This window comes from Hypanus sabinus, chromosome 1 (assembly GCF_030144855.1).
Source record: "Hypanus sabinus isolate sHypSab1 chromosome 1, sHypSab1.hap1, whole genome shotgun sequence".
Classification (NCBI taxonomy): domain Eukaryota; kingdom Metazoa; phylum Chordata; class Chondrichthyes; order Myliobatiformes; family Dasyatidae; genus Hypanus; species Hypanus sabinus.
In genome coordinates this window covers 150,868,733-150,886,978 of record NC_082706.1, presented here as the reverse complement: position 1 = coordinate 150,886,978, position 18,246 = coordinate 150,868,733, and the positions used below count along the sequence as shown (strand labels likewise).

Below are 18,246 nucleotides of genomic sequence, written 5' to 3'. Positions count from 1 at the left end.
GGGTTGAACAGGTACTTTGGATCTGTCTTCACTAGGGAAGACACAAACAATCTCCCAGATGTAACAGTGACCAAAGGAACTAGGGTAAAGGATGAACTGAAGGAAATTTATATTAGGCAAGAAACGGTGTTGGATAGACTGTTGAGTCTGAAGGCTGATAAGTCCCCGGGACCTGATGGTCTACATCCCAGGGTACTTAAAAAGGTGGCTGTAGAAATCATGGACGCATTGGTAATCATTTTCTAATGTTCTGTAGATTCAGGAACAGTTCCTGCTGATTGGAGGGTGGCTAATGTTGTCCAACTTTTCAAGAAAGGAGGGAGAAAGAAAACAGGGAATTATAGACCGGTTAGCCTGATGTCAGTGGTGGGAAAGATGCTGGAGTCAATTATAAAAGAGAAAATTACGACACATTTGGATAGCAGTAGAAGGATCAGTCCAAGTCAGCATGGATTTATGAAGGGAAAATCATGCTTGACTAATCTTCTGGAGTTTTTTGAGGATGTAACTATGAAAATGGACAAGGGAGAGCCAGTGGATGTAGTGTACCTGGACTTCCAGAAAGCTTTTGATAAAGTCCCACATAGGAGATTAGTGGGCAAAATTAGGGCACATGGTATTGGGGGCAGAGTACTGACATGGATTGAAAATTGGCTGGCTGACAGGAAACAAAGAGTAGTGATTAACAGGTCCCTTTCGGATGGCAGGCTGTGACCAGTGGGGTACCGCAAGGTTTGGTGCTGGGACCGCAGCTGTTTACAATATACATTAATGATTTAAATGAAGGGTTTAAAAGTAACATTAGCAAATTTGCTGATGACACAAAGCTGGGTGGCAGTGTGAAATGTCAGGAGGATGTAATGAGAATGCAGGGTGACTTGGACAGGTTGGGTGCGTGGGCAAATGTATGGCAGATGCAGTTTAATGTGGGTAAATGTGAGGTTATCCGCTTTGGTGGTAAGAACAGGAAGGAAGATTACTATCTAAATGGAGTCAAGTTAGGAAAAGGGGAAGTACAATGAAATCTAGGTGTCCTTGTACATCAGTCAATGAAAGCAAGCATGCAGGTACAGCAGGCAATGACGAAATGGCATGCTGGCTTTTATAACAAGAAGAATTGAGTATAGGAGTAAAGAGGTCCTTCTGCAGCTGTACAGGGCCCATGGTGAGACCCCACCTGGAGTATTGTGTGCAGTTTTGGTCTCCAAATTTGAGGAAGGACATTCTTGCTATTGAGGGAATGTAGCGTACGTTCACAAGGTTAATTCCCGGAATGGCGGGACATTCATATGTTGAAAGATTGGAGCGACTGGGCTTGTATACACTGGAATTTAGAAGGATGAGAGGGGATCTGATTGAAACATATAAGATTATTAAGGGATTGGACAGGCTGGAGGCAGGAAGCATGTTCCTGCTGACGGTTGAGTCCAGAACTAGAGGCCAAAGTTTAAGAATAAGGGGTAGGCCATTTAGAGCAGAGATGCAGAAAAGCTTTTTCACCCAGAGAGTGGTGGATATGTGGAATGCTCTGCCCCAGAAGGCAGAGGAGGCCAAACTCTGGATGCATTCAGGAGAGTGTTAGATAGAGCTCTTATAGATAGCGGGGTCAAGGGATATGGGGAGAGGGCAGGAACGGGGTACTGATTGTGTATGATCAGCCATGATTACAGTGAATGGCAGTGCTGGCTAGAAGGGTCGAATGGCCTACTCTTGCATCTACTGTCTATTGTCTATTCTATTGTCTATAATGCTCAAGAAGATTGGTTAAACATGTCCAATCATGCAGAAAGCTATGCTGCTATTCCTAATCCATCCCTATCTAGCCAAATATTCATATATCCAGTCCCTTAGACTTGCTTCCAATAACTTTCCTATTACCTATGTCAGGCTTTTAATATCCTGATTTATTTTCAGAGATTTTCTGAAACAGTGGAATAACATTAATTATCATCTAATCCTCTGTTACCTCAGCTGTGGCTAAGGATGATTTGATTATCTCTGCTAGGGCCCTGCAGTTTTTGCATTTGCCTCCCATAGGGTCTGAGGGAACATCTTGTCAGGCCTTGGGGATTTATGCACCGTAATTTGCTTCAAAACAGCAAACATTTCTTCTTCTGTTATTTGTATAGGGTCAATGATCTTGCCAGTGCTCTACCTCACTTCTATAGGCTTTGTGTCTGCCTTCTGAGTAAAGACAGATGCAAAAAAAGTCCATTTAAGATCTGCCCATCTCTTTTGGCTCCACGTATGGATGAAAATTCTAATCTTCCAGGGGACCAATTTTGTCCTTTGCAATTATTTTGCTCTTAACATAACTGTAGAAGTCCTTAGATTTCTTTTTCACCTTGTCTGCCAGGGCAACCTCATGCCTTCTTTTAACACTCCTGGTTTCTTTCTGAAGTGTTCTCTTGCATTTTTTATACTCCATAAGTTTCCATAACTCATTTGTTTCAAACTGCCTATACCTGTGATGCACTTCCTTTTTTTTCCTTAACCAGAGCCATAATATCTCTTGAAAACCAAGGTCCCTTAAACTTGCTATCTTTACCTTTTATTCTGACAGGTGCACACAAGCTTCTAACTCTCAAAATTTCATTTTTGAAGGCTTCCCATAAAGTACGCCTTTGCTGGGAAACAGCCTGTCCCAATCTACACTTGCCAGATCCTTTCTGATACCATCAAAATTGGCCATTCTCCAATTTAGAATCTCAACCTGTGGACTAGAAATATATTTTTCCATATTTACTTTGAAGCTAATGCCATCATGGTCACTAGGTGCAAACTGTTCCCTATCAAACTTCTGTCACCTGCCTTCCTCATTCTCTAAAAGCAGATCAAGTATTACACAAGCTCTCACTGGAACTTCTAGGTACTGAGTAACAAAACTTTCCTGAATGTATTTGATAAACTCTAGCCAGTATGGGAGTCCCAGTCGGTATGTGAAAAGTTAAAGTCCCCTACTATAACAGTATTATGTTTCTTGGAACAGTCTGTGATTTCTCTACAAATTTGTTCCTCTGAATCCTGCAGTCTGTTGAGTGGTCTGTAATAATGTGGTCATGCCCTTCTTCCCTTCTTATTCCTCAGTTCCCCATATAAAGCCTCACTAGACGAGTTCTCTCATCTGTCCTGACTGTCATGATATTTTCCCTGACTAGTAACCGCCCACTCCACTCCAATTCCTTCCCACTCCAATTCCTCCCACTCTGTAGCATCTAATACAGTGGGGCACCGGAATATTGAGCTGCCGGTCCTGCCCCTCTTGCAACCAAATTTCATATTAATGGCTACAATATCGTAATTCCATGTGTTGATCATCTGCCTTTCCTCCAATTCTTACATTGAAATATACTCAGCTCAGAACATTAGTCACACTGTGGCTCAACATTTTGATTCCTGACTTTGTCTGAGGTCTTAACAGCATCTGTCTCCATGAACTCTCCACTATCTATTCTGGAACTCTGGTTCCCATGCTCCTGCAGCTCTAGTTTAACTCCACCCCTCATGCAGCTCAAGCAAACCTTCCCACTAGGATATTAGTCCTCTTCCTGTACAATTCCTACCTTCCCTGCAAGAGAGTCCAGTAATCCAAAAATCTTATGCCTTCCCTCCTACACTGACATTTTAGCTACACATTAAACTCTATGCCCTTCCTATTTCTGGCTTCATTCGTCATGACATGGGTCACAATCCTGAGATCACAACCCTGGAGGTCCTGTTAACTTAGCACCTAACTCCATGGACTCACTTTGCCGATCCTCATTACTCTTCAAGGTTTCAAAGGTACATTTAATGTCAGAGAAATGTATACAACATACATCCTGAAATGCTTTTTCTTCACAAATGTACACAAAAATGGAGGAGTGCCCCACGAAGGAACGACAGTTAAATGTTAGAACCCGAAAGTCCTCCCACCTCCCCTCCCTCCCACATGTAAGTGGCAACAAGCAACAATTTCCCTTCCCCCACTGGCAAAAAAATGCATCGGTACCCACCACTGAGCACTCGAACGTGAGCAAAGCAACAGCAAAGACACAGCCTTACAGTTACCCCAAAGGCTTGACGTTTCATCAGGTACTCAACATACCATAGGCTCTCTCTCTCTCTCCCTAATGAGGGAGAACGAGATGTCTCCATTTCACAGCGAGCAGGGAGACATAACAGACAACTCGCTGGTTTACGATTTTAAAGGTCCATTACATTGCATTTTTTGAGCTCTGTGCCCAAAGATCTTGAGTCTCTGGGCATGTAACATAGGTATTCCGACTCTCCCTATGACACACAGATCTCTTGCCGTGACACTGACCTTCGATCTGCCCGTCTCCAGAGCCCTGAGGTCCTCCAAAGTCAAGCCGAACTCTTAGGCCAAGCCCTTGGCGTGCGAATAATGGCCAGTTGTGAAACCCTGAGAGTGTGTCCTATTCCCACAAAGAACCGTAATCAGTGTCTTCAAAAAAATCCTGAAAGGGGAAAATATAGAGCTGTTCCCAAAGATGTAAGCAAAGGAGTCGCCGTTTAGTGCCATCATCACTTCGTTATGCCCCTTTCTACCTATATCATTGGTACTTACATAGACCACAACCTCTGGCTGCTCACCCTCCCACTTAAGAATGCTGAGGACTCGATCTGAGATGTACTTGACCCTGGCACCCAAGTCCAGGAATCTCATTGTTATGCACAGAGCCTCCTTTCGGTTCTCCTAACTGCTGAATCCCCTCTCAACACAGCTCGTCTCTTCTCTAACTTTCCCTTCTGCATCACAAAGCTAGACTCAGTGCCAGAGAACTGACCCCTGTGACTTTCCTTTGCTAGTTCATGCCCTTCCCCCCCCAACAGTCTCCAAAGTGGTATACCTGTTGTTGAGAAGGATGATCACAAGGGTACTTTGCACTGGCTGTTTACCCCCTTCCTGACTGTCACCCAGTCTCCTGCACCTTGGGTGTAACTACCTCTCTATATGTCATATCTATCACTCCCTCAGCCTCTCAAGTGGTCTGGAGTTCATCTAATTCCAGCTTCAACTCCATGATGTGGAGTGTTAGAAGCTGCAGCTGAATGCAATTTTTGCAGTTGACGTCGTCAGGGACACTGGACTCCTTGTCTTCCTACAGCTCACAAAAGGAGCCTTCAGTTATCCTGCCTGGTAATTATCCCTACTGTGCAAATATGAAGAAGGAAACAATAAATAAACTGGAAAAAATAAATCTATCGACAGCTTTTTATCCTTTTCTCTCACTCAAGGCTTTCCTCGTTGAAGCCTCGAAGATCTAAACTCTCAAATAACCACTTTAACACTAGCCACTCCAACAATATTACTGTGAGCAACATCTGTTAAATACACTGAAATTATTATGCTACCCAGGGAACAATGAGATATTATAGCTGATAAATTAGGTCATGTAATGCTGATTTTTCCATTGCAATGTAATCCACTCTTGATTTTATTTGTTTATTATTACTGTCTATGATTCAGAAACCTCATATCTTATCTAATCCTTTTAATTACCTCAAACCTTTTCCCTCTGGTTTTGGAACTCTTCTGTTATATAGGAAATACACTAAGGATTTCCTATTTATGCCATCCAGCATCATAACCCCCCCCCCCAAATAATTTTATTCATTTCAATGATGTTTGTCTTCACTGTCTGTGTTTCAAAGAAAAAAAAAAATTCTGCCTATCCACTGCAATCATAGTTCTCCAGGACTGTGAATAGAATTGTACATAGTAGTCATATTGCAAACACGAGTAAAACTGCAAATGATGGAAATCCAAGCAACACACACAAAATGCTGGAAGAACTCATCAGGCCAGACAGCATATATGGAAAAGAATTCAATTGATGTTTAAGGCTGAGACCCTTCATCAGGACTTACTGAACCAACCAGAACCATCCATTTTTGAAGTTTTCTCCTCTCTGTCAACAATATGGACAATTTTTATAACATCAGTAAATATCTTTATCGTGCCCCTTATATTAAAATTTAAATAAGTAATGTATTACAAAAGCAAGTGACTAGTTGCTGAATCCTATGAGCTCTACTGTAGGCTTCCATCACAAAATCACACATCAAGTATTATGCTTGCCTGCTGTCAATAAGCCATTGTTCGATCCAATTTGGCCCTGTTTATTGAGTCCCATGTTTTTTTTTACTTGTCTGCCATGGCAGGCAGTCCAAAAATGTCAAAAGACTTGCTAAAATCTGTAGAGAATGCATCCAATCCATAGCCCACATTGACCCTTCCTGCTGTCTCCTCAAAAGATTCAGTTAAGAGACAGGAGATTCCATTAACTAAGTCATGCAGACCATCCCTGATAGGTTTCTCTCTTTAATATTGAAAGGTGTGCTCCTCCTAAAATGGATCTCAATAACTTTACAATGAGTTAAAATAAATGACATCATTATTGGGTGAATCTTTTTTCCCTTTTTAAGTAATGGGGCAATATTAATAGCACTTCTGTCCTCAGGGTCCACTCATGTAACTGGGGCAAATTAGAACACTGGGATAAGGTGATTTTTTTTTCTCTGATAGATGTTTGTGAGACTCTTCTTCAAAAGTTAATGGGAGCATCGCATTTGAATTATTTTATGGCAGAAATTGATAGATTATAAAGAGGGTGAAAGAAAATCATGGTGGGATAGGTATGTAAAGCTAAGGTTAGAGTCAAAAAATCTAATTAAATGACGCAGCAGTTCTTATGGGCCAAATGGCCTGCACCTGCTAATTTGTGGTTTTTATTTCTGTTTGAAAGCATATTTCAGCATCAAACAAAATACTATAGTCGCAAATAGATTGGTTCAGCCTTAAACAGTGGTCAGGATAAATTTGAAGTTGGTAGCTCAGCTGTAAATTTGTGGTTGTTGTAGCAAACCAAAACCAAAACAGTTGCCAGTGCTAACGATCATACTGATTTGTTATACTTGCATGACACATCCTCACTCATGTAATGGATGCTTCAGTGATTGATTTTTTATCAGCAATTACTGATTAACAGCAGCTACAAATTGTGATGAAGAAGTATGAATATCTGACTTATTCCCTTCACTTTTCCCACATCCCTGACGCTTAATAAATGTGCAATGCAATACAATGTAGATAAATAATTGGTGCATGGCTTCTACTGTTGTGTTTAAAGAAAGTTTTGTAGTAGAACCATTATCGATGAAGAAAAGACTAGTGTTAAACAAGACCACACCATTGTCCCAACACTTTTTATCATTCTTTTGTGTATAATGTTGCACCTCTCCTCCAATGTACCATCTGCAGAAGTGGAGCTTATATTCTGAAATAATGATAGTTGTAAATCACACCATGATGACACACCTAAATCATGGTTATGCAAACTTCAGTTGTTGAATTATGTTATGCAGAACAATGTTTGCACTTATGTACATCATCATGTAGCAAAAGAAGGGTAACCAGGAAACAGTTTAACTTTGTGTATAAAGCATCATTTCTAAAGAAATGGGATTTCTGGAAGGAAGAACAACAGATGGAAAAGAGGACACCAGTACTCTGACAAAATGGATAAATAGAGAAGTGAATGATCAGTTACACTAGAAAAGGAGCGAGAAAATAAAAGAAACCAGAATGAACACTGGAAGAGGTTTGAAATAGAGGAAGTAAGAGAAACTGAAATTAGGAAACCTAAAGGAACTAATGTAGAAAGCTCACATAGGAAGCAGGATGAAAGAACGAGGTATATTATTTCCTTGCTACTTTATTGGCCCCTGAAGAAGAGTCACAAAGGGACGATTTTAGCTGACAATACTGTTTGTTTGAAAATTTCTCTATGAGGATTGGAGCAGTTACTTGAAAAGAAATCAAAACTGCTGAGAAGCTGAGTATTGGAGTTGATGCTGTATGACATGCTTCCAAATAACTGAGACCTAAGTTGGAAAAAAAGTACATTCAATCCTTTATTATTAAACTAGCAATGTTGAACAATCTTAATGCAATATAATGAGATAAGAATTGTTACGTACCCCGTAACTGGGTCACTTACCAGCAAAGATAGAGAGTCCGTTGAAGTCTGATGGTACTATTTTTAACAGTATTTATTGATAAAAATACACAAAAATAATATCAATGCAAACATATAGATAATATACGTCATCAATACTAAATCTAAAAGCGCGGGTATAATAATAATCAATAAGAAATAGCTCTATTGTTGTCTAGGGGATAATGTATTGTCCGATGGAAATATAAAAGTCACTCAAGTTCATTCAAGCTGCAGCTTTTTGGTTGGAGAGAAAGACGGAGGTTTAACTTGCCCATTCCTTTTATGATGTCAATCCTTCGAGAGTCGTTGGGGGCTGATTTCCCCTTGGTGGTTAGCTAAAGCCATGCTTCTGTGGTGAAGGCCCACCAATTCCGAGGCAAATGGAAAAGGACGCACGTGGGCTTTTCCACCGGCTTTCGCTATTACGCAGTTACAGGAGTTCTAGCATTTCTTCTGGTGCGTCTGAAGGGGCTGTTCCCCAGACCCTCATTTATCCTGACTCACAGGGTCTCAGATGTCAATCAGGTTGGGACGATGCAATCCCTCCACCAACCCCCCTCGGTTCATTGCCTGGGGTCTTCGATGAATCGTACAGTATTCAATACACAATTCCGTCTCCAAGAGACAATAGCCATTATCAATGGTTCCGCCTTTCGGAGGCCAGGACACATTCCAAACCTTTTGTGGATTCTGCATGTCTTTCTCTCATTTCTTGGGTCTCCTGACCTGACTTAATAGTGATCTTGCGATTCTCAAAAAGGAGGGGGCTACGGATGTAACAGAATCATAAGCATTCATTTAATGTAATTAAGCATTATTAGCAAAATAATGAAATAAACGAAATCAAGTGGTCAATAAAAAAAATATCATTACCCGGTTGCTTCTAACACTCAACAAGACTAATATTAAGACAAAGCGTAATATGTAGCTATATTAATTTTCTTCTATCACACCCCCACTCGTGTGACAAATTATCCACAATAAACACAGAACACAAAATTCAATATGGATAGACAGAAAATAGATATGATTCCTACAAGGATTTTTTTTATGAGTTTAAGGCAAACACATGTCATGTACTACAATTGAAGAGTGGTGTTAAATCAAAATAACAAATGAGATATATATAAACAAATCAAATTATGAGAAATAAATGGAGAGAAATCTTTCTCTTCATCTTAACTACTGAAAATGACTATAATGAAATTCCTAAATTCTACAAAATTTCAGAAAAATATCTCCAATAAATTAAAATTAGCAATGATAAGTTACAACTGTTCTAAATTTCTTACAATCCCGGTTCCCCTAATGTGTTGCTAATATAATAAAATTAAATTGCTTGGCTGAGAAGTAGATAATATATAGTATATATGCTACGATAAGCTTATGAATAAGTTTATGAATCTGTTATTATTAAGGATACTTCAGGCTTCTAAAACCAAATTAACTACAGCTGCAACTGATTTAAACAAATGTATGACAAATGCGGCATCAAACATGTATTTTGTTATATAAAAAAAAGAATCTAAACCCACTACCAAAGTCGAAGCTGTTTGGTAAAGAAGGAAAGATGGAAAAAAAATCCTTGTCACATAGTGATTTATGTTATGAGCCAACATCTGTACTTTAACACCAAATCAAAGGTTTTGATTTGGTTCAAATCAAAACAGTTCAAGAATGGTCCCCACAATGTTTGAAAGTCTTAGTTAGAATCAGAAATTGTACAATGGATCTTCTTTAAACGTAAGCATGACATAACATCATGTAACAATTGAGCGTGAGTAGGTGAAGCAACATCCTTCCATTTAAGATTCACTGCCCTCCTAGCTATAAGAGAAATAAAAGTCAATATATGCAAATCAGATGTCTCCAAAGTTGTGCCTTTTTCTCCAACAATACCAAACAAGGCAGTTAAAGGGTTAGGCTTGAAATTTACTTTAAAAAGTACAGAGAATGTTTGGAATACTTCCAGTATTCTTGAAGAATTGGGCGTCCAAAACATATAGGTTAGTGAAGCCTCTCCATTGTATCTTAAGCAAATGATATTTCTAGTGGTTCTTCTGTTAAGGAGGAAATGGTAACGATTAATACTGTTTGCTGCTAAGTTCAGTTAAAGCTATCTGCATAGAAAAAAACGTTGACTGAATCAGTGTTTTTTCCCAAGCATGCCTGTGCTGGGAGCAAATGAGGGGGGGAAAGTTTACTGGCATCACAAGTGCCAAGGTACATATATGAAAATCCTGTTATTATAAATATTAAATCCTCACATTCTCAGTTACGTCATTTGTAAATCATGCTATGATCATTGATTTCTTTTGGTAGTATTTATTCATTCTGTAAGTTTGTGCATTGGAAAATAATTGTGTCCTCACAGTGACGCATGTCTACATACACATCTACATAGACAAATCAATCATTCCATGTATTTGAAAGAACTCTGATTTATTTAAAGGGATTCATAGAGCAAGGATTTACAATTTTCAGTGGTGGCATGAGGTACGAAACAATGAGTGCCATTAAACTGCCACTAGTTGCTGCAGGTTTGCTTTAGGCATTAGCGACTAGCAGAGCCTCAACTTCAACCAAGCAGCTACTTTATGCAGTAAAAATAGCATGTTGACAAAATAAAATAATAGATTTCAAATAATTATGAAGGGGAAACATTACATAAAGAAATACCAGCTGAACATGTAACAAGGTTTCACATTGAAACTGACTTTTCAGACATCCATGAACTGATTTGATTAGAAACTTTTCTTCACCTGTCCTTTATCACCCCTTTGGTACACCTCCTCCTTCCCTTTCTCCATCGTCTCTCCTCTCCTATCAGATTCTTCCTTCTTCAGCACTTTACCTCTTCCACCTATCACTTCCTAGCTTCTTACTTCATTCCCCCCCCCCCCTCCACCCACTCACCTGGTTTCACCTATCATTTGAAGCTTGTACTCTGTCCCTTCTCCCACCTTATTCTGACTTTTCCCCCTTTCCTTTCCAGTCTAGATGCAGGGTCCTGGCCTGAAATATTGACTTGTTCTTTGCCTTTCAGAGATGCTCAGTTCATCCAGCTCTGAGCATGTGTTTCTTAAGACTTCCAGCATCTGCAGTATCTCTTGTGTTAATAGAATTAATGATTGTTCCCCAGACTGAAATTGCAAAGTTATGCTCTTTGAGTGGCATGAAACAGATTTGATTATTGATGATTATGGTTACTCTCTATAATTTGTGATGATTATTCAGCAATAGCAAGAGGTATATACAGTCTCTATGATGATGGTTATTTCCAGCTGAAAATGTAACCCTAGATGATTATTCATTCGATGTGGTGAAGACCATATGTTTCCATTTAGATTTGAATTAATAATTCAGAAAAGTATTAATTTTTATTTTTATTTCTAGTTGTCTTTTGGAGACAGCTTTGGTTCTTTGATACCTATTCCAAATGATGCCAGTCACAAGGTTTTGTCAGTACTTACGAAGGCCAACTGTGAACTTGTCAAAATATCCATCGGACAATATGAAAATGTAAAAAAGGTGAATGTTTCACTTCACTGACAATTATTGGGCTACAAATGTGTTTTTTAAGTTAGCTATCTGAATAACAAAGCCAGTAAGACTCAAATTTTCTTTTATCTATATTGAAGGAAATATTGGCGCATAATAATGCATTGAAAGAAGAGCTGGTCCAAGCGTGTCCATTTTATCAGCAATGGCCAAAACTGTCTCTTCATAAACTGATTGAGTTAATCAAGTGGAAGAAATTTCCAAAAGATTATGGTAGGTATCTTTAATTGTTTAATATACAATATGTTTATTTGAGACAAGTGCAATCAACTGAATCATAGAATGACCCTTTCATCCCACTTTGCCCATGCTGACCATTTATATTAATCCCATTTGACTTCATTAGGCCTGTGTCTAACTATGCTTTAATAACCTAAGAATCTTTCCAAAACCCCTTTAAATGTTGTCATTGTATCTGCCTCTGCTACTCTTTTGACATCATATTCCAGGTAACTGCCACGTAATGTGTGGTAGAACTTGCCAGCCAGATCTTCTTGAGATTTCTCCACTCTTATATTAAACTTGTGTTCTTCAGTTCTAGACCCCTTTGCCCTGGGAAGAAAATATTTTGACTATCTGTGCTATCCATGCCACTTATCATATTATACATCTCCATAGTCAGACTCAGCTTCCTATATTCTAATGAGAATAACCCAGCCTATCCAGTCTCTACTTATCTGTATAGCCTTCCATTCTAAGCAACATCCTGGTGAATCTCTTCTTCACTCTCTGATGCTACTACGTCTATTCTAATATATAGGCATCAAAACTGTATACAATCCTTCCAAAGTGCAGTCTAGCCAAACTTTTGTACAGCTGCAAGGTGACATCCTAACTCAATACCTCAACCTATGAAGGCAGATATACCAAAAGCCTTCTTCGCTGCCCTGTGTCACCATTATGAATTGTATTCCAAGGTGCATCTGTGCATTAACATACCTAAGGATCTTGCTATATGTCCTACCAGAATTTGACTTCCCAAAGTAATCTTGTTTGAATTATATTCAACTTGCCATGCTGTACTAATTCTTCTGCTGATCTATGTTTTGCTTATCCTAATTCAATCTTCTTTGCTATCTGTCACTCCATCAATTTGTGTCATCTGCAAACTTACTACGCATACAATTTACATTCTTATCCAAGTAATCTGTACATATTACAAGCAATATTGAAAATTTACAAGCATGATTCTGGATTTGGAGGATCTGGAGGTATATGGAATGACTGACGGACTTTATTCCCTGGAGCGAAGGAGATTGAGGGGAGATTTGATAGAGGTATACAAAGTTATGAAAGGATAAAGATAGGGCAAATGCAAAGAGATTTTAGAGATGAAAGTTGAAATATTTAAGTTGAACCTGATCTTCTTCACTCAGAGGGTGGTGCAAGAGTGGAATGATCTGCTAGCGGAAGTGGTGGATGCAAAAGTTTGGATGAGAGAGATATGAGGGATACGGGCAGGTGCAGGTCAATGGGACTAGGCAGAATAACAGTTTGGCACAGGGTAGATGTATCTGTTTTGGTGATGTAGTGCTCTGTAATTCTATAACAAAAATCCAGCATCGGTATTTGCAGAATACTACTATTAGAGACCTTGTCAAGAAAACACTCAGCCCCTTTTCACAATTTTGGATCCATTTTGCAGCACACTTCTGGACTGGCCTACTTTGGCAAAAACCTTAATGAAATCCATGTGAACCTCATCTACTGTGGTGTCTTCATCAATTTTTTCAGTTTACCTCTTAAATACTCAGATTTATGAGGTATGGTCTCCCCTGTACAAAACCATGCTGACATCTTATAAGAACATAAGAAATAGGAGTAGGAGTAGGCCATTCAATAAGATCATGGCGGATATGTCTGTAAACTCAGCTGCATCTGCCTGCCTTTTCCTCATAACTCCCTACCATGCAAAAATCTATCTAACTGTATCTTAAATATATTTAGTGAAGAAGCCTCAACTGCTTCCCTGGGCAGAGAATTCCACAGATTCACCACTCTCTGGGAAAAACAGTTTCTCCTCATCTCCATCCTAAATCTTCTCCCCTGAATCTTGAGGCAATGTCCCCTAGTTCTAGTCTCACCTACCAATGGAAACTATTTTTCTACTATCTTATTTATCCCTTTCAAAATTTTGTATGTTTCTATAAGATCCCCTCTCATTCTTCTGAATTACAGAGAGTATAGTCCCAGGCAACTCAATCTCTCCTCATAGATTAACCCCTTCATCTCTGGAATCAGCCTGGTGAACCTCCTCTGCACTGCCTAGAAAGCCAGTATATCCTTCCTCAAGTATGGAGACCAGAACTGCACACAGTACTCCAGGTGCGGCCTCACAGGTACCCTGTATAGTTGCAGCATGATCTCCCTGCTCTTGTATTCAATCCCTCTAGCAATAAAGGCCAACATTCTGTTTGCCTTCTTAATAACCTGTTGTACTTGCAAGCCAACTTTTTGCAATTCATGAATAAGCACTCCCAAGTCCCTCTGCACAACAGCATGCTGCAATATTACACCATTTAAATAATAATCTGCTCTTCTATTATTCCTTTCAAAATGGATGATCTCGCATTTACCAACTTTGTGTTCCATCTGCCAGGCCTTGGTCCACTCACTTAACCTATCTATATCCCACTGCAGACTCTCCACATCCTCTGTACAATTTGCTTTTCCACTCAGTTTAGTGCCATCAGCAAATTTTGCTACACTACGCTCAGTCCTCTCTTCCAAATCATCAATGTAAATGGTAAACAGCTGCGGGCCCAACACCAACCCCTGCAGCACCCCACTCACCACCGACAGCCAACTGATTTATACCAACTCTCAACACCCATTTATACCAACTCTCTGCCTTCTATTGGTTAACCAATCCACTATCCATGACAATACACTTACTCCAACTCCATGCATCCGTATCTTATTTATAAGTCTTTCGTGAGGCACCTTATCAAACATCTTTTAGAAATCTAAGTATACAACATCCACCTGTTCCCCTCTATCTACTGCACCCATTGTGTCCTCAGGGTCTTAGACTTGATGAGCCAAATGGCCTAATTCTGTTTCTATGTCTTGTGGTCTAATCAGTGCCTTCCTTTCCAAGTCCTATCTACATCAATTTTCCTACACGAATGTAATGCAGTTTCCAGGTTATTCTTGCTATCCTTTTTAAATAAGGGAACAATAGTAGTTATTGTCCAGTTTTCTGAAATGCAAAAACCACCATAAGCAGCATAGCAGCCTCCTCCCTTTCTGTCCTTGGGATCCTGGGATAGATCTCATTAGGCTCTGGGGATTTGTCCATCCTAATGTGTACCAATGTTTCTAACATTTTCTTTCCTGATTTAGTCATGGTCTAAACTTTCAGTATATTCCTCCCTTAAATCTTCAGCCTCCTTGTACTTCTCCACAGAGAATAAAGTATTTATTTCAGACCTTGCTCATACTTCCTTCGGCCTATACAGGTCTTTGATTCCTGAGGCAACCTCCTTTTCTTACTTTTGATTTATGAGTTTGAAGAAACCTGTAAGTCCAAAATTTGGTCCTGTAGCACTCATTGTAAGGGCAATAAAAATGTTGATTTGTTTCAAATTTTTGAGTGTGATGCAGGCTTGCACATTTATGGTGCAATTAGCACCATCCGTCATATTGAGATGGTCTGTAGGCAGATATCCTGCCATCACATATGTGGAGTAACTGGATTGTGACATTAGTCTCATTGTAATCATGATTTAGTGCTTGCAGTGTCAAATCAGATCAATGATGCACTGATACTTTGTTCAGTTTGCACAGGAGTCCATGATTTAACAGCAGGCAGGAATTCTTCTCCACCCACTGGTAAAGTGACTGCTTTTATAAATTACTCCCATTTGGTTGAGAATAGCACATCATGAACACATTGCTCAAATGTGAAACTGCAGTGAAAACCTACAGTGAATGAAGCAGAATGCATTTTCTCATTTCTGTGCTATCATCATTGTCTTTACTCACCACATTGTGCAATAATTCCAATAATGCTTGGTTGGATTCAGTGGTCATCTCCCCTTTAAGAAATGTGGAATGCATTAATGGGGATGGTTATATACCTGGTTGCTCCACACCTCACTAAGCCCTGGGTGGCCACTTAGTTGTGCTTATCATTCTACTCACCAAGACTTTGCATTAGAGTGAAGAGTCTCTATCTTTTGGTTCTTTCACGCAACCATTAAACCAGTTGGTACTAAATTACCCGTGCATCCAGAAAATTATAGTATTTATGCTCATGCATGGCTATGGATTTATAATTTTATCTGTCAATGTACAGGTTCTCCCAGGTCAGGGCAAAGTTCCATTCCTGTGAACTGTTTGTAATGCCACACAGTTTGCAAATTGGAAATGTGTCCACAAACCCAAATCCCACAGATAGGAAGATGCCTGCAGACCTGTAGCAGCTGGCAAATCTATGTCATTGGTCTCCAAATACTTGTTTTGTACGTACAGACTGTACAACAGTTAGAAATTCACATCCTGCGGAGGACTGAAATGTTAACTCACTTATTTTAAGTGATAGTTTTCAGTATTAAAACAAATATTGAATACACTGTTAGTAAAGCATGCAAGATTATTCAAAATATATTAAAATTATTAATCTCTTTGGATAATTATAACTATTGATTAAATATTTAAAGCTAATTTTACAAACTCAGCTTTTTATAAGCATGTAAAACCGTGGATTCCAGTTATTTGGGACACATTGGAACCAGTATATTTTTCCTCAGTTACGTGCAATTTCATGGAAATAGTTGATAGAGCTAAATGCAATAAAAAAAACTCTCCAGATAGAAAAAGAACAGAAAAGGCTTTTCATTATCAGCAGGTGGAGTTGCAGTTGTGGAGAATGGAACAGTGAATATTTCAGGTTTGACTTTGACTGGGTAATGATGAGAGGTCAATGACTTGTAAGGTTGTTAACTCTGTCTCATACAAGTGCCACCTGATCTTAAATAGTATCTCCAACACTTCTTACTTTTCTTGCATACTTGAAGATTCTGCACTATTGTTTCATATATCTTTTAGTAATAAACTTATCTGCTGGATTTAAAGTATCTGAACTGCTTAATACTTTTATCTTTTACTTTCAGTTATAGTAAAAGAAGGCGAAATCAGTTCATTTGTAGGATACATAAAGTCTGGCCAGTGCAACATTTTCAAAGACCTGGTGAAACTTCCACTTGGAAAAACGGTAAAACATTTGACAAGTTGTAGTTTCTTAAGTCAGGTTATACAAACTCGAGTGCATTTTATTATTATTATTCACTCTATGTAATGGATATACATTGTAAGATCTGTAATTATTTCATTTAGTATTTCCAAATATTACAGGAATCAAATGCATGCAAACCCAAGAAGACACAAGAGACTATAGAAACTGTACTCTGGAGCAACAAACAATCTGCTGGGTGAACTCAGTTGGTCAGTCAACATCTCTAGGAGGAAAGTAATTGATGACATTTCGAATTGACGCAGTGCTTCAAGTCAGAAACGTCAACTATTCATTTCCTGTCATTGATGCTGCTTGACTCATTGAGTTCCTATGGCAAGTTTTTTACTATTGTAAAAAGATGTGCCAGAAAAAATCTGGATACAAATTAACTTAAGTGAAATGAAATCAAAAGTTATGGTAATTAAAATGCAAGTCCTGAATAAAGGTCTTGGCCTGAAATGTTGACTGTTTACTACTTTCCATAGATGCTGCACGACCTGCTGAATTCCACCAACATTTTGCATCTGTTGGATTGAAATTCTTTCCCTTTAGATTTCTTCCAAAGTAGTCACAATCCTGTAAGATTATGAGCAAACTGATTTCCTGTTATAGCAATCAGCTTGATGCCTTAACAGTAACTTTTTTATGTTGTCATACCTTGGTAAATTTATCCCATGATGTTACATTGCTTAGGAATGATTGTAAGTTCCCATGCTTGAGCCAAAATATGGTCTAAAGAATCAATCATGACATCTTGAACAACTATTAGATTTTCTATAGTTCACATTAGCCTCCAATTTTAAATTTAGCACAATGGCTGAATTTAGTAGAATTTATTCATATTAATACCTCAGCTTTGGATGTATCTAATGTATCAACTACAGGTATATAGTTCTTCAGAGCCTCGTCATCTTGCCTTTTCTGGTCAAGAGAATTAAATATGATAGATTGTTAAGATGCAACAGCAAAGTTTTATAGTGCACTCACTGAAATGGAACATTTTAGTTAAATTCAAATAAAGGAACATATGAATTAGGGGCAGGAATAGATCACTCAGCCCCTGCTCTGCTCTTTAATGAGATCATGACTGAAACAATTGTATCTCAACTCTGCATGCCTGTCAACCTGCTATAACTTTCACAGCCTCACCAATCAAGAATCTATTTCACTCTGCCTTGAAGTATTCAAGGGTTCTATTTCCATTACCACTTGAGAACCAGAATTCTGAAGACTGTTGACCCTCTCAAAGAGGAAAAAAAAACTGCTTCATCAATTATTTAATGATGACCCATATATATTTCAACAGGGTTCCCTGGGAACATACTCTTCATTTCACCCCTCAAGATGTTGAAAATTCCATTCAAATTCTCTCAGCTTTCTGGCCTTTCCTCATATAGTACATCCCTTTTTCCAGGTATTGAATTGCTTACATCCTTTCGC

At 38.8% G+C, this 18,246-nt stretch overlaps 1 protein-coding gene across 4 annotated transcripts in view; it reads left to right on the top strand.

Moving 5' to 3' along the window:
• cnbd1 (cyclic nucleotide binding domain containing 1) overlaps positions 1 to 18,246 on the top strand; it is a 207,509-nt gene that overhangs the window by 86,953 nt on the left and 102,310 nt on the right. For 2 of the 4 annotated variants that reach the window (XM_059979039.1, XM_059979021.1), the window contains exons 7-10: positions 11,403 to 11,537; positions 11,648 to 11,780; positions 15,348 to 15,401; positions 16,685 to 16,785. In XM_059979039.1, the coding sequence (XP_059835022.1) occupies positions 11,403 to 11,537; positions 11,648 to 11,780; positions 15,348 to 15,401; positions 16,685 to 16,785 (423 nt within the window). The remainder of the gene's footprint in view (positions 1 to 11,402; positions 11,538 to 11,647; positions 11,781 to 15,347; positions 15,402 to 16,684; positions 16,786 to 18,246) is intronic. The other 2 variants (XM_059979030.1, XM_059979046.1) reach the window with 2 other exon arrangements.